Below are 19,998 nucleotides of genomic sequence, written 5' to 3' on the forward strand. Positions count from 1 at the left end.
TATTCTGGTCCCGTCTGTGCTATTAACAGCAACCCAGATGCGTGTCACCCAACCTCCTCCCGTTCCCGCTGTCCTCCATCTTCTTTGTCACATCCCCTTGCAGCTCTGCCTCAGAGACACCTCGTGTGAAGTGAATCGGGTGGGGAGGTGAATACACCTGACTACACTTAACTGACCATGCAGGGGGTAACAACGGCTGTGCGCGTTTCTTTAAAGGCACCTGCCTTTTTGGACCTGAATGGATTAAAAATAGCTCCTGTTGTAGCGGGAAAGCTGGAATACCAAGTAACACCACTAAGGGGCGATGTTGAGTCCCCCCCATATGAGTCATCAGTGTGCACCTGTGGGACTCGGAAAAGGGAGCACACCCAGCCTCATTCTTACTGGCTTTATTTCTTTTTCTTTAAAACAGAAAATGATCGCTTCACAACAGGCCTTTTTTTTTCCAAGCAAACCCTCACATTAAGCTTGCCAACACCTACAAAACAGTATCAAAAGTGCACCATAGTGTTAATACATCTTCTCAAGGTCTAACATTTTCCTATGATAATATTATCTTCTTGTAATATTTATACAAATACCATTCTGTACACTGTAGAAATACACAGCCTGGTGTGTCCTCTATGTGGGACACCCACCCACTCCCCCCAACAATTCATCTTCCTTTACATCCATGATCCTCTCTCAGTACGTCCCAGGTCACAATGTGGGGGGTGAAGACACCAGGCCAATGTTACATCATATGAATTATTAAATACCCATTCAACCCACACCCAAAGCAAAAACTAAAACGCCACTCATACAACCAACAAACATCTGTACAACCCTCATTCAAAGTCTTTTTCTTTTTTAAAAACAATCTTGACACAGTTTGCATTCAGTATTGTCTTATTGTCTGAGCAGCAGCAGCAGCAGCAGCGGCGGATGATGGGCGGGGGGCTGTGGAAGGGGCAGGAAGGACGGGGTCAGGCTGGTACGTATGGGGAATTTCCACGGCTGAGCTGCACCGCTGAGTGTGTAAAAAGCACAGGTATGGATTACAGCTGTGCAGGCAGGTATGACACCGTGCAGGCTGCTGTGGTGCGTTTAAAGTCCGCCGCCATCCACGGAGAGGGAGAACAGAGCATTTCTCTTGGGTTATGCAGTAACACACAAGGACCCAAATTTAGTCTCTGGACTGATAAAAGAGGATGTAGCCCGACTCAGAGTTCTTGGAGATTTCAGAAGTGAGACCGTAGAATTCTTCTATGGCCTGTGCATCGATTTTCTGTGGAACAGAAATGGAGAATGATTTTCTTTAGAAATAGAGGCTTACAGTGAACTCTAAATCACACAAACACACAAGTAAACTCACTCACCTCTACAATATCGTCATCAAACAGCAACCAGAAGTCGTGACTTTTCACAATGGCAATGTAGTGACCCCTGTTTGGACCACTGAAGAGAAATAAAACAGCACATTAGCTCAGCAAAGTCACTTTTAACCATTAAGCCTGACAGGAGATTTATATTTCGGTGTTAAAACTACACTCTACACCCTTATCTGACGTCCAACCCCCTGGAAATGTAACAAAACCTCGTGATTAGCCTGTTCAGTACTGTTAATTCTTCCTGTGCATTTCCAGCTACTTTTCCACTGCAGTTTTTGAATGAATCAGTAAGAATAACAATCATCACCTCAATAGGAGGACAGAGACGTCAGCAAATTCCTGGAGGGAGATTTGCCAAAACGACTCAGTTTTTTCCCCAACTAGCACTTACTCAGGTCCACTCAGTTTGAGCCATTTTCCCCCATTACAATTGAGTACCACTTTAATATGGGTGGGGCTGTCATAGAAAGGTGGCCCGAAAACCTAGTGACATAATTTGTATGCAACACAAACCCAAGAGAACAATGGAGGACATCGAGGCGATGGCGTACGTCTACCACTTACATACGTTACATTGTATATATACTCTGCAAAGATTCACTGCACAAGTCTAAAATCAACAGCGACCATCTAAACGTGGAGGTTTTTAATACTACAACAGATTCAGTAGCATGTGAGAGATGACTTCTACGTTACCAATTTATAAGCATTAATGGATTAAAACACTCTGTATATAAAACACTCAATATAAATCAACCCTCTTCACTTGAAGTGAGTCATCTGCATTTGTTTGGTTTTCAGACACTTCTCTACTGCTAAGTGCCAAGACGGGTACAATCAAAGCTTTAACTATTAATTATGAAAATGTTAACACGACTGCAAGTAAGTCTTGTAAGTACAACAATATGCCAGGAAGTGCCTCAAGCCCTTTTTTGTATAAAACTGAAAACGAAAGCAGTTATTAATTCTGTCTAACTCGACTAACCTCAGCTTCACCTCTGCAGGTTTGATGTAACACTTTCTATTCTTATGATGCAATAAGCCTGACGAAATGATAGGAAAGGGTTAGAAAACATATCATAATTTGATGTTTCTTAATGTTACCGAGTTTAAGCAGGTAAGCTTAACAATGCGAGCTTTGAATCATCATTATGAGACCAGTCAGCCACATTATTAAAAGTGCCAGCCTGATTGTTATTGTTTAGGTCTCCTTTGTGCCTCTGAAACAGCTGTGACCTGTCAGAGTGCGGACATCGGAGTACATAGTGTCCTGTGGGTTGTGAGGCCAAGATTTATCAGACTGAGGGTTAGAGTTTCCCAGGAATACTCTGGGTATAGGTACATCGCAGCTACCAGAGCTGATGGAGCATTTCAGAAGCGGCTCTCCGTGTTGCATCTTTCAAAAACTGTACGGTGTCCGTTTTTTATGTTAGCTGTGTCACAGAGCAAGTGATGAGGACAGGAAATCAGAGAATCCACACACCCACTGTATTCCCGGTTTTAGTCTGTTAGTCAGTTTTTATGGTAAGGAGGGCACGCTGACTTGCTGGGGGAGGACTCTTGGTGTACCTAGGGGGTGTTGTCTCTGGTCTTTGACAAAGTTTCGGTGAGAATAATGCATAAACGTAAAATCTAGCAACTAATGTGCTGAAATCTGAAAAGTGGGATAGAGCCTGGGGCTTCCATTACAGAGAATGATTGGCAGACTATGTGGCTGATGCAGTTGCTTCTACCAACTCAGGTTCCTGGAGAAGATTTTCCAGTAAAAGCCTGTTAAGATATTTTATAACCCCTAAATATAAGTATGTCCAGACAGGTGGAAAAACAAGTGGCGGATGTGTGGTGAACAGCTGGCAGACCACTACCATATATTTCAGAGTTGTTGTTTATTTTGCCTTTCTGGGAAGAGATAAAGGGCAATATAAACTGTACTTGGAAGACAGAGATGGTTTTTTTTGGTAAGGTTCATCTCTGTAACATCATGAGCAGTTCACCTGTCAAAGGTAAACACTGAGGTATTTCACTTGCACCCAGTAAGAAGGCAATAAGGAGTAGAAAAGTGAACCCCCAATTAAGAATGACTTGATAGTGTCATTCTTCATTCTCAATAGTGAGTAATATTCATGAAATGGAAAGATTTACTTTCTCTTTACATTTACGGGCTGACCAATTTACAAAAAATTGAGAGAAATTGATGCATGATATAATTGTTGGTTTTATTTCTGTGACTAATCAGCGGCTTCAGCCTTGACCATCAATGTCATGCTACGAATTCATCCCTGGAATTTAGCTCGACGGGAGACAGAAAAATTCAAGTATAATCTATTATTCCTAAAACAGCTGTGGAAAACTGGACTCTGTTTCAGCATGGACTCGCTGAAAAGCAGGGAAACACCTTGAATAAACACAGACAGACTAACTCCCAGTGACACTGGGTCAAAGGCAGCACAGAGATAAAGGAGAACACAGCTGAGCATTGATGGAAACTTAAATGAGCTAAACTTTGTCATATCTACTTTATCTACCTCATTTCCACTTCTACAGCCAGATTAGAATCAGCAGTTAACCTACTAACATGCACGCCTTTGGACCATGGGAGGAAACCGGAGTAGCTAGAAGAAAGGTAGTAACACATAGCAAGCTAACGCCACAGGCGCCTCAGGAAGGTTCAAACTAAGGTAACTGTGCTAACCACTGCACCACCCATGCACAAGAGTCTACATGTTGCCCTATGAGATTCAGATGTAATGCAACTTTACTCTTGAGCCTACAGGTTCAAATGTATTTTATTATTAAAACAAAGAATAAATTGTTTATCTCTCTATACCGGTTATGTGTTCACATACACACCTCCCACAATGCACCACCACAGCGACCAAGTCGTACAGCCTCTCAGGATTGGTGGCGTCCCCGGAGGTGTTGAAGAGGCGGAGTTCCAGGGGGAAGACGACGCGATAGGACAGCTTGGTGTAGCGTTGCAGCTGCTCCATGTATTTAAAGCGCTTCAGGTGCAGAGCTAGGATCATCGGCAGCTTCTTTACACGCATCCTACATTTAAAAGAACAATGACGAGTGCAACGCTGGATATAAATGTCGAACCACAAACAAAATCATACATTAATAATGAACCTATACACTGACCTCTTGTGTGCCTCCTGCTTGCTTCTACATTCTTCACAGTAGTATTTGTACTCACTGCACAGTGTCTCTGTGTTACTAAAACCTCTGAGAGGAATCAAAAGAGAAAACTGGTCAATTTTAACTCCACATTTAAAAATACAACACAATGCAGGGTGTGACTCACTTTCAGTTAATAACAGGCCTTTTTGCAGGAGCTATTCTGACATGAAATGGCCGGTAACAAAAATGTTAATAATAACTTCAGTCTGACTTAAGCGGGCTTCAACAAAATGTGTTAGGAAAGATCTAAAATGGTTGCAGTTACTTGATCTTTTCAATCTAAAGGCAGTGAAAATTATCCATTTCAGTTTCCAGGAGCCCAGGCTGTTGTCTCCAGATGGCTTTGTTTTGTCTAACCAACAGTCCAAAACCCAAAGAAACGAAGTGTAAGAAGAAAACAAGCAAACAGCAAATGCTATCTTTTAAGAGGCTGGAACCGTCAAATAGGTGTCATTTTTCACAATCGTTGCACGGAGCTGCTAATCCTGTTCCCTCAATGGCTGATGCAGCAGTGTTGCTTTACCTGAGGCAGTGTGTGATGGAGGTATTCTGTTCTACATCAACAGAGAGGTCCAGAAAATCCTCATCTTTGCTGCTTATCTGGAAAAAAAAAAAAGACTTGTAAAGGTTAGAATAACTGTTTTAAACTACACGGTCAGGTCTTAGGTTTTAATTCCTTAAGTTAAACAATGTTTGCACAAAAACTAAGCTCTGTGGTGCCACTGCAACTTTATCCTTGCAAGCTTATTGAACAAATCTGTTTAAGCAAGAGTCTTGTTAAGATGATATGACACCTTATGTGTCAGAATGAAGTGAAGAATCTCACCGTTTCACAGGTGAGGCAGCGCGTCTCATTGGTCAGAGTGCCTTGGAAGATCTCATGGACCCAAGTGGGGGCAGGTGTGGCATTGCTGTTGTTGTTCTGGGAGTCCAAAGTGCCATTGGCCAGGCGGCCGTTTGTCTTCTCCTGCTTCCTCTCTTCTTGAAGCAGATCAGCAATAGTATTCAGCAGGTAGTTTAGGAACTCGTGAGCATCCTGTTGCATGTAGTTGTCAAAGAGCTCTGAGGAATAAAAATCGCAACAAAAAGTAGAATTTTTAGCATTTCTCCAAGTTCAGCAGCAACAACAACAACAGGATGTCTTGCTGTCTCTGCAGGTCAGCAAATTATAGTTTCACCCTGTGCAATGTCTTTTTTTGTTCCACCAATCTCCCTGTCTGGATCAGTTCCTCTCACCATTCTCTTTGCGCAGTCGTGTGATAAACTTCTTGGGTGGTATGACTCCCACTTTCCTTTTCTGGTTGGCAATGCTGTGAAACAGATCAGCCAGACAGGTAAGCAGGTTCTCCTTCCGTCGAGGCTGACTCCGGTACGCCAAGATCTTCTCCCGAAAAGGCCGGCAGAAGTACAGAGCCTGCAGCACTGAGTTGCAATAGCAAGTGTTTCCAAACTACAAACAAGAGGAAAACCCAATGTGAGCACTTGTCAGGTACAGATGCAACACAGGTAGTGTTACTGCTCACTTACATTGACCAGACCAAAGTAGTGCTCATTGACCGGAAACTGCTCAGATCCAATCTCTTTCTCCAGAGCAGAGGCATTGGCGCCCTGTAAACACAGCAGACAGACAAATATTTTACTGTCCTCAAACAAGACAGATAATTTTCTTCAACACTGCATCCAAATCCCAATGCAAATCCTGCCTTAGCTTCACATTTTCAAGGTCATGCTTGCTGCTATAAATGAAAAAACAGTGGGTGCTTAAAGCTCCAAGACCAGCTTTTTTCATATTAAACCTTTTTATTTTTTTTGCCAGGAGTCAAAATTCCTTACCTGTTCTTAGACAAAACTCAAGTCAACACGAGAAGCAAAAGTGAACAAAACTGCATGTTTCAGAACAGAAAACGCTCAATCTCAAAGGTTTCTGAAGTTTACGATGACTCGGTGGCTGCGTATGTATCCCTTTGGTATTATTTAGTACGGGTGAAAGACTAGGACGCGCCGTGCAGACAGCAACAAACTGTGCAGAGTAGATCTGGACCTGGAATGGGTCCACAACTGCGCAGCTAATGTTAAACAATGTCGTCATTGCCCGCGTTAATAATATCTGGCAGATTCCCACGACAACTTGTCTGTTCTCCTCATTGTTTTCCCGTCACATACCGCAGATTAATCCTCGGAAGTCACCCATTATCCAGCTGTGTTTCAGTTGCTGGCAAGCAGAAACACTGGTTTAGCTTTAGTTACCTTCACGTTAGCTAGTTAGCTGTAAATCACAGGTGCAGCAGGTGCACTGTCACCGGGGAAGCTGTGAGAAATGTTAACCAAATAAGTCGTCAAGCTATGAGTAATAAAGCAGCCAGCATTCCCGTGTGCCCGTCAACTGTCGTTAACAAAAAGCGGGGAGCGGAGAAGGCGGTGGGTGGCTGCTTGCTTGGTTGGGCTATAGACGAAAAACTGCTTGGCTAGCACTGGCAGCAAAATTTACTGCTTTCATTTCTAATTCCACGGCTTAAAACGCCAATAGCAGCGCAGCCGCGGTTTCCGTACCACCCTATAGTCTGACTAATAACAGTATGAGACTGCCGCGCACTTACCATGGTACAAAAAGAGGCAAATTTGGAGACTGTCATTAGGATTTCCATTCGGCTAGCGCCATCTTCCACCACACCGCAGCGCGCTGACAAGACTGGGCTGGCTCCCCTCGTGAGGGTAGATTCTGCTGAGCTCGCGACGGAAGGTCCAATTGCTCAAGAACGCGAGAGCGTTCTCTGTCGGGTGCTTCCGTTTTAGCTTTAATCACGGAAGTGAGTAGCTTCAATACAGCGTATATAAAAAAGCTTTTGGCTATGGTATTCACACATTATGACACTTCTTCGATCCCTACTCAGATGCAGTTATCTGGCGAATAAAAATCAAGCAATATCACGTGACGTGTTGTTGAGGCCCATGTCACTGAAGAAATTAAAGGTTGACTGAAGTCAAGTGTTGCGCATGCGTACATTGCATCCAGAGCCATTGAGTAAGTCCTCTTTGCGTTGCGCACAACTGTTCTTCTAGCTTCATTTTTTTCTTTTTTTTCAAATTATTTATTTTAAGACTGCCATTCTAGGACAAAATTTAATTAAATTTTATTAAGTAAATACCTAGCGTTAAAATTACCGGAACAAATAATAAATTTGCGAGAAAACACATATGACAGACGTGTCAAACATATAATTCTGGGACCAGAACAGGCCCGCAAAGGCGTTCAGTCTTGCACACTGATGGCTTTTCAAAATGTGAAAATTAGAAGAAGGAGGGAATCAACTAAATTCAAATCAGTTCAATAGATAGATAGATGTGTAGTTAAACATCCCTACAGTGAAAGAACGTGAAAAAGATTATATTATCTATATAAAGTTAGTTTCACTGATCCACCCTGCTAATGAACACAATACAGATCTATTTTTGTATTTGTTATTTTAACCTTTACAAGCATTTCAGGTTATGGATTTTAAATATGGTTAAAATAATTAAAAAAAATTAATGACACATTGTTCAGTACTAGGAAAATTAGGGTTTTTATATTTTAATATTAAAAAGTATACCACAATCCTAAAATATGCCCCAAAACCCATTTTCTAGTGTTTCCACCAATGTTACTATAGCTAACTAAAGTTAAACCCTCGTTTGGAAAATATTTTATTTAGGTGAAATAAAATTAAAAACTACACTTATAGAATAAACACGGAAACAATATCATGCGTTTTAAAACTATCTAGGCTTATACTAAAATATAATCAGGAAATATCATATTTGTCCACACAGCCAACCTGATGATGTCTAATTGAGCGTCTGGAAAGTGTTTGTATTGTTGTATTATATTATTGTACTATTCAGCACTTCATAAATGTGAAAGTCTGACAGTTGTCACCCATGTACTACATAACCAAGACTTCTTCATTCGTCTTCAACCTAGGCGTTACCGCTTGCTCTCTGTCGGTCCTTTTTTCGTTCAGGCAATCTCACGGGCTTCCTGAATCAGCTTTCACAAGGCGGAGTTTCGGGGCCATTGCTCTCTCTTTCCGCCGTACCCGCCATCTTGTAGAGACCGGGGGTAAGATGTTCTCTCTTTAAAAGTCGATTTTCATCTATATTATCCCTTCTTACATGCACAGTTTCACTTACATATCCACCGCAGTTGTTCCCTCATGCGCCACGGTGTTGTTAATGGCTAAAAAGGCGTCCCTGGGAGTAGTTTTCTCCGTTTACTGTCCTCCGGTTCAGTAGCGTGGCTCTCCATGTGGGCCTGCCAGGCAGAGGAGCGTTTAATAGAAGCAGTTTTTTGCTCCCTCCGAAACCCTTTTATTCCTATTGAAAGACACGAAACACCGATATTTTACATTTTCATTAAAGCGTTTTTCATGACGTGGCTCTAAAATGTTAGATACCGCTCAATATAGCGGACTGAATTGTCCCTGCTAGGCTGTGCTCATGATGCGCTGGCTATGTATAGTAGTTTTGTAGGCTAATGCATCTCTGTTGTTGAAAAGTGAGGGATATTTGGGGTCGTATATTTTGTTTATCGGCTGTTTATGTAGAACGAGCTCATTCAGCAGGTTTGTAGTCATGTGACGAATATGAACTTCCACGTGTTTATGTTGCAATGTTGAAAACAATGTTTTCTCTAAGTGACAGTCGGTCTAATTTCCCATCATCTGGCGCAGTTAGATGTAAATAAACTCCTTTTATTGACTTATATTATTACACATTTTCTAAAATTATGTGTTTACATTAGTAGGCAATGGTCACACTTAAGTGTGTCTAATCTAAGTGTGTTTTCTCTCAGTAATCAGGCATCATGACGAACACCAGAGGCAAGAGGAGGGGGACCAGGTACATGTTCAGCAGGCCATTCCGCAAGCATGGTGAGTTCAAGTTTGAAGTGCAGGTATACTGCTCACAAGAGTGTGTATAAAGTCTGTAACGTGTCTTTCCTTCTCTCTCTTTCACAGGCCCAATCCCTCTGTCCACTTACATGCGTATCTACAAGAAGGGAGACATTGTTGACATCAAGGTAAGCAAGATCAAAACACTACCTGACTAAGACACCCCAGTGATTATGAAGTAAATGTGCTGAGTTCTTTATAAAGTGCTTTGGGAAACGTGCATGTCTTAAAATGTGTTTTAATGACCAAGTGTGCCTAATTCAGATCAGACCTAATTTAAATAAAAGGAGCACATGCTGAGCAGCTACTCCCCATGAGAAATAATTTGACAAGTGGTTTGTAGAAATGCATTGCCTAATCTGGTGACTAACAGGATTAAAAATTGATAAAACTATTATGATTTTGTTTCAGGGCACAGGAACCGTTCAGAAAGGTATGCCTCATAAATGCTACCACGGCAAGACAGGACGCATCTACAATGTAACCCAACATGCTGTCGGCATCATTGTCAACAAGCAGGTCAAGTAAGTAAGGTCCTTTATTTTTGGACGTTTAGATTCGTGCACTTTGAGCTAGCACACACCAGATGACTTAGAACGTCTACAAATAAAAGAATCTAACAACTAATCAGAGAAACTGTTGATCAACTCGGCATGGCCGGGTTAAGTCTTGATTCCATCAATGTGATCATTATTGCATTAAATGTCTGCTCTCACTGGTGTGTGTTGGCTCATGCACTTAACCTAGTGAGAGGAAAGATGACCCCATCTTCACTTTGCTACCATGAACCGTTCTGTCCATGGTGGCCATTCATGTGGGGGAAAGCATTTCATCCTTAAGAATCCCAGCATACCTTCCTCTGTGTTGACCTGGGATTTTATGCAGGAGACATTTGGACATTGAAAGACCATTTTCACAACACAATTAAAAGAAACGTTACCATTGCCCAGTTTCTTTTTTATAAACTGTTAATTGAAATTGTTCACACTCACAGAGGCAAGATCCTGGCCAAGAGGATTAATGTGCGTATTGAGCACGTGAAGCACTCAAAGAGCAGGGACAGCTTCCTGCAGCGCGTTAAGGAAAATGAGCGCAAGAAGATGGAGGCCAAGCAGAAGGGCACCTGGGTGGAACTGAAGCGCCAGGTATGAGATGAGTTTATTGTAACATGTGAATAGAGAATTGTTAAAGCCTGAAATACTCAAAAAGTAAAAAGACCACCCAGATGTGTAATTTGAATATAATTAGATTTATTAGATTTTTGTGCTGCATTGTATTTTCATTCAAATTTTCCTCTGTCTCCTCAGCCTGCTCCTCCTCGTGAGGCTCACTTTGTCACCACTAAGAGAAATGAGCCACAGTTGCTGGAGCCCATCCCATACGAGTTCATGGCATAAAGTGCTTGATTAAAATAAAAGATATTTGTACACACGCTCCTCGCAGTTGTGTCATCTGTTCACACATTTGATCATGTATTTCAGTGTCATGATGAGCCATCACTCAGTGATGATTCTCCTCCTTTGATTGCTCTAAATGAAATAAAGAGAATTTCATTTCACCGGCGAACTGAGAGTGACTGGCACACATGTCACAAGCATTTCACATCTGCATAGCTGTAGCTGACAGGTTTCTACTAGTTTACATTTCCCCTGTGAGTACACAGGGGGGGTAAGGACAATGTGGGCGTTTACACCTAAATGCAATAGTGAGAATAATCTTAAATATCTTAAACTTGTTTTCTGAAGAAAGCTGTATGGATTTGTACACGCCATGATCTCATTTAGATCTGTGAAAACCAGACAAACTTCCCCTGTTCTGGATCATGTGTATCCATATCTTCTGAGTAATGCCAAACAAAAGTAATAAATTACAATTTGTATAAAAAGGGGTGCAGGGTAGCACTGTTTGCCACAGCAAGAAGGTCCTATGAGCAGGGTTTGACTCCACCATCTGTCCGGGGATTTTCTGTGTTCTCATGTTCTCCCCATGTTTGGTGGGTTTTCTCCCAGTACTCTGGCTTCCTCCCACAGTCCAAAGAAATGCACTTAGTGGGGTTAGGTTAATTGGTACTTCTAAATTGTCTATATGTGAGTGTAAATGGTTGGCTCTGTAACAGGATGGCAACCTGTAAAGGGTTGCCACCCCACTTCTTGCTCTGTGGGTAGCTGTTACCCTGATAAGTGGAAGGGCATCGATAAAAAGGGGGAATGACTTTAAATGAGAAAAAGTGATGGCACTGATTATACAACAGAGAAAAGCTCAGTTTGCTGGAGGTTTTTAAGAGCTAAATTTATTATTGTGATAACGATTGCTCAATTACACAGTGTCTGGCAACACCAACACTACGTTAACACTCCAGACCTTAAAAAAAGCAACTTTTGGTTTGAAAAGGTGAACTCAGAATACTGAGCATTTCTATATATAGAATTAGCAAATAAATAAATAATGACATTTTCAGCTATCAGTTAATCTATAAAAGCAAGCACTACTGTTGTTTTTTTTAATTATATTTACCACTTATCTAAATATTTATGATATATATTATTATTATTATTATGTTATTTATCGTTGACTGGTTTGTCACTACAGACCCATTCACTCCTGCAAAGTGTGAAAGCAAGCCTCGGTTTCAGAGTCTAAATTATTGTCACGTGTTTATTAAATGAGACAAAACATCTTTGAATCTTGCAGTTTAATTTTGTGATACAGAAACAGAATGCGTGTTTCACTCATTAAATATCATCAAAGTGGAGAAAATGAAGCCAGAGAGTTCACTGGGAGAATTAAAAAAATAAAAATGGTGATTAGATGTGTGCACCTTAAGTTAGATCGGGCATGCTTATCAGGTCTCAGTCAGGTAGCTGGGTTTCTACTGTTTAGACAGTAGGTGGCAGTGTGCACCAGGGTGTGTGCTGAGCTCAGCCTGAAGGCATCAAGTGTGTTGCTGGACAGATGAACTAAAGTGTGCTGATGTATCATACTTGGTGAATGTGCAAGACTGTAACCAGGGGAAGTATTATCCACGACTTCACCTTAGGTGTACACACAACATGATTCAACAGTTCCCTCAAACATACTCCAACCATCATGGTTATATGTTATAATTAGGATGTCCCCTGCCTACCTCTGCACTAGGGCATTTTAAGTTTTCATTAATTTATAATTTAGACTTTAGTAATTTTTTTGTCTTATTATTCATTTAATAGATAAAATCTGTGGTTTAGAAGCCTTTGAATAGCAGTTCAAAAGGTTTACAAATTCTTAGTATCTACTAACAAGATAATACTCTAACAATAGTTACTGTATTTGTTCCTGTGGGAAGCCCATGAAGCCTTTTTACGCGAGTAAAGGTGAAATAAAGCAGGATATAACATTTTCAATATTATATTAGATAATACTAGATTCTAAAACACTTGGATGAATCTACAGGGAGTTCATAATTATGATGTTGTCTGTTGAATTCATCTCAAATCTAAAGTATTGACCTGTGAGGAAGATTCTTTTTGTATTATTAGCTTAATTACTAACTCACCAAATCAATAAATTTGTACTTCACTTAAAAGTTTCAGAATACCATATATTTATGTTTTGCAATATCCGGGCTGGACTTTGGGCCATTACAACATCTTGATTCTTATTTTTCAGCCATTTTGTTGTAGATTTGCTGGCGTACCTATGAGTTGCATGAATCAGTGTTGACCCAGCTTTAGCTGCTGGACCGAGGGCCTTGATGTGGAACAATAATTCAGAGTCAGGGTAAAACACTGGATTAGGTCCTGTGGGTGGAAGCCCAAAGCATCACCCCTCCACCACCATGCTTGACAGTCGGTATGAGGTGTTTGTGCTGATAAGCTATCAGCATTATATTATCAGCATTATGGCCAAACATCTCCAATTTGGTCTCATCTGCTCAAAGGACATTGTTCCAGAAGTCTTGTGGCTCCTTCAGAAGCAACTTTGTTGGAAAAGTGCACTTAGTTTGTCACAGGACTGCATAAAGTCACATAAAAACTTTTTTCCACACTGTATGTTAAGTTATGTGGTTCATAAAAATAAGGATATTTTAAACACTCTTAAAGTTTCAGTACATGACGTATGATTCCCCCCCCCCCCCACCTGCCCGGCTGAATACAAGAATGTGTACACAGGGTCATGCCTGTGTAAGTGTTTGTGTGTCTGTGTGTGGACCGCTTGATGTGGGCTGTTTAATCAGTGGAGGCTGAATGGCTGGCTGGTTATGTGACAAATAGGTTATCTCATCCCACCTCAGTGCTCTACCTAATATTTACACAAATTAGGACCAGTTTACAGAGATATTGCCCGCAAGGAGGAATGAGTTCAAGGGACTTTAAAAAAAATTACTTCTGTAGTTGTATTATCCGAGTTTGTATTTTTTTTTAAAAAAGAGAAAAAATACTTGTAGAAGAATTTGTAAATAAAGTGTATACTTCTAAAAGTCTCATTTCTGCCTATCCATAACCCTGCAGACCTGAGGTCATGATATTCAGGCATGGACGTTATCAGGCCATTGTAATACGTGTCCAACAACCCGAAAAACAAAATGTAATCAGTCAATAAGCAGGCTGGCAGCCAAAGCCTTTGGTATTGATTGGAAAGGTCTGGAATTGACTTGGAGTGTCTAGATAAGAGAAATAGCATCTATGCAGATATTGGCTGAACATTTGAATTAAAAATTAAATATTGGTTCTCTGACAAAGGCCACCCCAGGTTTTTATGAATCAGATTCATGCTTTTGGGTGCTTTTTTATTCTCAGCCAAGGAGACGATGCAAAAGCTGACAGAACAAATTCAATAAGACTTTGTGGTCACTAACCAAAGAGGGATGTCTGTGATTTTTTGGCTGTCCGCTTCTATTTCATTCTGTGATTTTCACCTCACATACAGAGCCTGTGTGTGTGTGTGTGCTTGTTCTCACAGACACACACGGAGTGTCATGTGTGGCCCTGACTCATAGAAGTTACTGATTGAGGAAACAGAGTGTAAATAGGAGAGAGAAAGCAAGCGAGAGGGAGGAGGGCAGAAAGACGAGGCCTGTGGATAAAAGCCGCGGAGCACTATGAACTCCTTAATCACACGTTTGACACACACAGATTGAGTCTGTCAGCTCAGCCAGCAGCTCGGAGCAGCTGTATCGACCCAGGACGTTACATATTAACCACACACACACACACACACACACACACACACACACACACACACACACACACACACACACACACACACACACACACACACACACACAAACAGCAGATAGTTGGTCATGGACACAGACAAGAGTTTTATGCGGAGAACTTGCATGGCAAGATATGCAGATATGACATTTCACAAGTATCTGCTTTCCCACTTTACCTGAATAACACTGAGTTAGTATTATCTTTGAGATTTATTTGGTTAATCTGCCCAGGGTTTGAAAAAAGTAAAAATGTCCCAATAAGCTCTATTCCCATTGTAATTTATTCTCTGAAAAGTGGTATCTGTAACTGAAGGGAAGTACTGAAAAAAAAATCAAAAGAGAAACAATTGTAATAAACAAAACACGCCGTTACTGCTTCAATGGGAATTGAGAGGATAAGTAGCACTTAATAAGTGTGACTGGCTCTAGAAAAACAGATGAAGTTTTACTAGTTTGTTGGTGTGGAGCATTCAGGTGCGTGTCAATACAATGCCAAGAAAAAAAGACATCTGGAATGATTTTGGAAAACAACTGTTGCTGTTATAAGGCCATTTCCAAACAATCTGAAATCCATCATTCCACTTGTTTTTCAACATTCGCCATGATTTCCAGTCTTCCCAGAATAAGACAAATGTTAAAGTTCATGACAGCACAATTAGAAAAACACTGAACGAGCATGGCTTGTTTGGAAGGGTTGCCAGGAGAGAGCCTCTAATATCTAAAAGAACATGCTTAACAAGATTAAGTTTGCATAGCCACATCTAAACAAACCACAAAGACTTCTTAAATGTGTTTTATACAGACAAGACCAAAGTGGAGATGTTTGACTGTAATGCACAGCACCACATTTGGAGAAAGTCAAACAGCATGTCAGCACCAACACTTCATACCAGCTGTGAGCACAGTGGTGGAGGGGTCATGATTTGAACTTGTTTTGGACCCACATCTGTTTAATAGTTAAAGAATAAAAATAAAAAACTTAAAGCACAATGATCCCAAGCAAAACAGCAAATCTAAAACAGAGTGGCTGAAAAAGAAAAGAATCAAGATGTTTCAATGACCCAGTCAAAATCCACACCTCAACCTGACTGAAATGCTGTGGCGGGACCTTAAAAAAAAAGAGTGGGACAACATTCCACAATGGTGACGTGAGAGGCAGGATAAAGTAATACAAAAAGAAAGGCTTGAAGTTGTTGCTGCTAACTGTGATTCTACAAGCTCCTGAATCATGGGGCGCACTTAGTTATTTGTAGCACTGCAGAGTTGTTTTTTTTTTTTTAAAGGGCACCTTTCTGTGTGTTGTTGGCTTTTATTTGGATTCGCCCTGATGATTCAGAGTATTTTCCTAACAGATTCAGTGATGGGTAGATCCTCTTTGCATGTGATCTATGCTGCTTCTCAAAAAATAAAAAAATAAAAAAACAGGTAGCTAATGAAAAATTAAGGAGTTCTTCCATTTTCATAATTGTGATTGAGTAAATGCACAAAAGATACATAAGAGAATATTTAACTATACGTGCAGTAGACTGAATGTATTGCTGCTGATACGTTGATGTTAGGGGTATTTCATGTTCCAGCAGCTTTATTTATTTATTTTTTGCAACAAGTTTTTCTACTTATCTGTAACATTATTAAACTTGCTTAAAAATCTTATGTAAAAATGAAAGTTAGCTACAGCTACTTCAACCTTCTGCTTTAGCCCAGAGTTCTGAAATAACTGAGTTAGCTACTTAGTTGCTGTGCTGTGAGGAGCCCATGTGAAATTCCAGTGAAAACCAACAAAGGATATATATTTTTGCCATATGGGTGAACTGGCGGTTTTCATTGTGATCTTATTCCCCTCTGAGGCCTCATCATCCCTCTTATTCTCCCAGTTCTTGGTTGGAAAAAAAGACCCTCGGAGATTGTGAGACTAATATCTGAGAATGTGATGCAAGTGTGGGTGTGACGGAGTGTTTGGGATAGGCCTGAAGGGCTTACAAAAGCCCAAGAAAATCCCACTGCAGGTCAAACATGCAGTATCTGTGGGTGTGATAGGTGGGGTGAGAGCCTGTGTGGTTATCAGAGACAGGTGTAGGCACGGCCATACATGTAGATATTGGGCCAGCTGTATTGATTCCGTCCCTGACAGCACAGGTGGCGGTGGTGTTGGTAGTCGGGGGAGGAGCCGGAAGAAAAGAGGGGGACATTGATAACAGTGTCAACTGACCCCAGCATGCTTACCTGAAGCGTGGGAGGGCATTGAGGTAACGCCCAACAGGCTCTCAATAGGCCTTATTCACAAAAATCAGTCAAAGGTTTCACATGAGAGCACAGCATGGGCACACAGGGTGATCTGTAATGTTTAGACAAGCAGATAATGTCACTGGATTGTCAGTGAATGATTTTTTTTAAAGCCTTAAAATTTGGGCTCAATTTATTTAAGGCTTAAAAATGTGTGAAAGAACACTTTTGTTCTATTGCAACACTGGATTTATAAAGTATCAAACATCCTGGGTTTATTAAGTACAGTTTGTTGATATAATGTCTCTTATTCTTTGGATACTGCTGTATAATTTAGCAATTATATATATATATATATATGTATATATATATACAACTTAAGTTACATGTTTTTACAAATGCTAACACTTAAACCACCAAAATGAGAAATTCATATGTTAAAAATATTTTTAAAATTAAAGTGTGACTAATTTTATTGAATACATATATATATATTTGCACTAATGTCTTCTTTTCAAAGGTGATTTGGTTTAGTTTCAGGTGTGCTGCTTACAAAGGAGCACACTGAAGAAATATTTTAGACAACCATAAATCACATCAATCAGAGAGCCTTATTGGAGGGTTGATAAGATTAAGATTAGTGGAGTAAATTCGATGTGTGTGTGTGTGTGTGATTAATGGAGACAGGCAGTCGCCTCTCTCTGGGGCTGTGTGCCACACAGCAGATCAGCTGATAGAGAAACCTACTGCAAGGACTGCGGGTGACATTTTTAAAGCCTGTATTAATCATTGTAGAGGAAAGACTCTTGGACTTTTATAATGTTTGAGTATCATTGGGTCTAAATCATTTTCTAGCATCTTACATGCTAAATTAAGTAACCCGTAAATGTAGGTGACTACAGAATGCTTAACATTTTATCATTTCGATGAGGCACAACACCCCCTTTTGCCTCAATTGGTACATTCCAATCATATAAATTAAACACATGAGAGGTGGTGGATGTAGGTCACTCAGTGTCCTACGCAGATTAAAAGAAAACAAAAGTTTACTCTTTGGCCACACCTGACATCTCTTATTTAAATATGGGGGAGAGGTTGCAAAGTCAAAAAACTTATGTTTGCTCATTTTTTGATTGTAAAGCTACATTCCGTAAACCGTGGAGGCTTGATGCTCACCTTTGCAAACACACAGGATTGGTAAGTGTCTCAGAAATGCTAGAAGCGTGAAACAATAAATAGCTGATGTGAGAATTGAATGCAGCGGATTGAATGGCTGCTAAGTGCTCCCTGGCCTTATGTTAAATCCTAGAAACCATTCTCCTGTGAGAGCTGTGACAAGAGCTTCTGCACCCGCTACCAACTCACCAAACATGAGCTCAGTCACAGTGGGGAAAAGCCACACAAGTAAGCAAGCAGTTTGTGCCTAATTGTCAAGTCATTAGGTTAAAAAAACAAAAAGCAAACCTACTTTTGATTGCTCTGAACAGTTACCTTCTCTGCTCTCCAGGTGTCCGGCTGATGGTTGCTCCGAGGCCTTTGTCAGGAACGCCAGCCTGAAGAACCATATAGCCCGAGTTCATCAGCAACAGGAAAAGCGATTTCAAGTATGGCTATGCTTATTTTCTTTTAAGTTGTCCTGTGATTTCTTTATATTTGTTTAATTCTGCTGCTTTTTCAGTGTGATCATCAGGGCTGTGAAAAGGAATTCAACAAGAGGAACCAGCTGAAAGCTCATCAGTGTGAGCACCAAGAGAGTCTGCCTTTTCAGTGAGTGGCTGATGCAACGACTTGTGTTTTTGTTTTGTTTTTTCCATGTATTTGACCATTTCAAATTTAACCTCGTATTTCTTTTCAAGTTGTTCCTTGACTGGATGCACGAGAGAATTTCTCACTCTTAAAAAACTGAAGCGTCATGAGAAAATGCATGAAGGTAAGTTAGTACCAGAGCAGTGAATTTCTCCCAAAGTGTGTGCTCAAGTAAAACCTTTTGTCTTTCTGCGGCAGGCTACCCTTGTGAGACTGAAGGGTGTCCTTTTCAGGGAAAAACTTGGTCAGATTATCTGAAGCACAGAAAAGAACACAAAGGTATAAATGAAACTCTGGGGAAGCACTGATGCCATGTGACTCTCATGCCAGCTGTAAAACACTAACTACTTCTCTGGTCTCAGACAAGGTGCTGTGTGGACAGTGCAACAAGCTGTTCAGCAACTTCTGGTTCTTGCGCCTGCATGAGCTTCGCGTTCACTCCGGGGAAAAGAGACTGTTTCCGTGCCCCAAAGAAGGTTGTGAGAAAAAGTTCACTCGCCGCTTCAACTTGGAGAGCCACGTGCTGGGAGACCATGAGGGGAAGAAGCCCTTCAGCTGTGCTGTTCCTGGCTGTAACAAGAGCTTTGCCATGAAGGTGAACCTGCACTTCAGTGTATAGAATTAAATGTATATGTATAACTTTCAAGCCAGTGTTGTCCAACAATGGTGATGACGTGGGTTAATTCCTTAAGAGGTTGACAAACTGATTTTCTCAGAATGAGACTACATTGTTTTCAGTGATGAACAACTTCCTGTAACCTTCATTATATATGGCAGGGCTTTTCTTTTTCTTCCCCAATCCAGAAACTAAATTATTTTCTCCTTGCTTTGCTGTTAATTAGGAAAGCCTGTGGCGACATGGAGTGGTGCATGACCCAGCAAAGAAAAAGCTGAAGGTACTATTGACCTTAAAATGGATTTGGGGTGATGGCTTTTCCCCAACATTGTCCTTGAATATGTTACAGCATTGGTTCTTTACTCCTCTTCCAGAAACTGCATCCTAAAAAGAATCGGCCCATGGCACAGCGGGCCGGACTGGCAGCTGCAGCCAATCAAGCGGAGGCCAACGAGCTTGCTGCAAAGCTACACAGCACAACTTTGGAGAATAACAGACCTTGAGGCTGCGTTAAGATCTGGATGTGTTCTTTAATGATGAAACATCACATTTCTGTTTTTGTTTGTGAATAAAAGCCTCATCAATGCACTATTACTGCAGCAATGCTTCTATAGCTGTTGGTGTAATATGCCAAAATGGCTTTCAGCATTTATGTCCCACTTACAAAGTGGAAAATGA

General features: G+C 40.8%; 3 protein-coding genes across 3 annotated transcripts; 2 read left to right on the forward strand and 1 right to left on the reverse strand.

The window, feature by feature from the left end:
- Positions 1-374: 374 nt before the first annotated feature.
- On the reverse strand, positions 375-7,460 carry usp12a (ubiquitin specific peptidase 12a). Its single transcript, XM_063483660.1, has 9 exons — positions 7,148-7,460; positions 6,078-6,158; positions 5,787-6,000; positions 5,377-5,612; positions 5,074-5,150; positions 4,512-4,595; positions 4,221-4,418; positions 1,359-1,437; positions 375-1,267 (listed from the first exon to the last, which is right to left on the reverse strand). The coding sequence occupies exons 1-9, from the start codon at positions 7,193-7,195 to the stop codon at positions 1,166-1,168; spliced, it is 1,119 nt and encodes a 372-aa protein (XP_063339730.1). The 5' UTR covers positions 7,196-7,460; the 3' UTR covers positions 375-1,165.
- A 1,134-nt stretch (positions 7,461-8,594) lies between these two features.
- Positions 8,595-10,913, forward strand: rpl21 (ribosomal protein L21). The gene is made up of 6 exons (XM_063483630.1): positions 8,595-8,649; positions 9,382-9,460; positions 9,548-9,609; positions 9,893-10,005; positions 10,476-10,626; positions 10,789-10,913. Exons 2-6 carry the CDS (start codon positions 9,394-9,396, stop codon positions 10,876-10,878), a joined length of 483 nt encoding a protein of 160 aa, XP_063339700.1. The 5' UTR covers positions 8,595-8,649; positions 9,382-9,393; the 3' UTR covers positions 10,879-10,913.
- Positions 10,914-17,948: 7,035 nt separating this feature from the next.
- On the forward strand, positions 17,949-19,863 carry gtf3ab (general transcription factor IIIA, b). Its single transcript, XM_063483670.1, has 9 exons — positions 17,949-18,095; positions 18,208-18,302; positions 18,406-18,502; positions 18,577-18,665; positions 18,755-18,828; positions 18,903-18,983; positions 19,067-19,299; positions 19,547-19,600; positions 19,695-19,863. The coding sequence occupies exons 1-9, from the start codon at positions 17,982-17,984 to the stop codon at positions 19,821-19,823; spliced, it is 966 nt and encodes a 321-aa protein (XP_063339740.1). The 5' UTR covers positions 17,949-17,981; the 3' UTR covers positions 19,824-19,863.
- Positions 19,864-19,998: the final 135 nt, after the last annotated feature.

This window comes from Pelmatolapia mariae, linkage group LG9 (genome assembly GCF_036321145.2).
Source record: "Pelmatolapia mariae isolate MD_Pm_ZW linkage group LG9, Pm_UMD_F_2, whole genome shotgun sequence".
Lineage (NCBI taxonomy): Eukaryota > Metazoa > Chordata > Actinopteri > Cichliformes > Cichlidae > Pelmatolapia > Pelmatolapia mariae.

What these genes read in the sequence shown, in the direction of transcription:
- usp12a (XM_063483660.1), bottom strand. Translation starts at nt 7,195, where the DNA reads ATGGAAATCCTAATGACAGTCTCCAAATTTGCCTCTTTTTGTACCATG. An exon ending in TCCATCACACACTGCCTCAG is followed by an intron (nt 4,596 to 5,073) that starts GTAAAGCAACAC and finishes GATTCCTCTCAG; the next exon opens with AGGTTTTAGTAACACAGAGA. An exon ending in AAGCAGGAGGCACACAAGAG is followed by an intron (nt 4,419 to 4,511) that starts GTCAGTGTATAG and finishes TTTTAAATGTAG; the next exon opens with GATGCGTGTAAAGAAGCTGC.
- rpl21 (XM_063483630.1), top strand. Translation starts at nt 9,394, where the DNA reads ATGACGAACACCAGAGGCAAGAGGAGGGGGACCAGGTACATGTTCAGC. An exon ending in CAGGCCATTCCGCAAGCATG is followed by an intron (nt 9,461 to 9,547) that starts GTGAGTTCAAGT and finishes TCTCTTTCACAG; the next exon opens with GCCCAATCCCTCTGTCCACT. An exon ending in GAGACATTGTTGACATCAAG is followed by an intron (nt 9,610 to 9,892) that starts GTAAGCAAGATC and finishes ATTTTGTTTCAG; the next exon opens with GGCACAGGAACCGTTCAGAA.
- gtf3ab (XM_063483670.1), top strand. Translation starts at nt 17,982, where the DNA reads ATGGGGGAGAGGTTGCAAAGTCAAAAAACTTATGTTTGCTCATTTTTT. An exon ending in AGTGGGGAAAAGCCACACAA is followed by an intron (nt 18,303 to 18,405) that starts GTAAGCAAGCAG and finishes TCTGCTCTCCAG; the next exon opens with GTGTCCGGCTGATGGTTGCT. An exon ending in AACAGGAAAAGCGATTTCAA is followed by an intron (nt 18,503 to 18,576) that starts GTATGGCTATGC and finishes CTGCTTTTTCAG; the next exon opens with TGTGATCATCAGGGCTGTGA.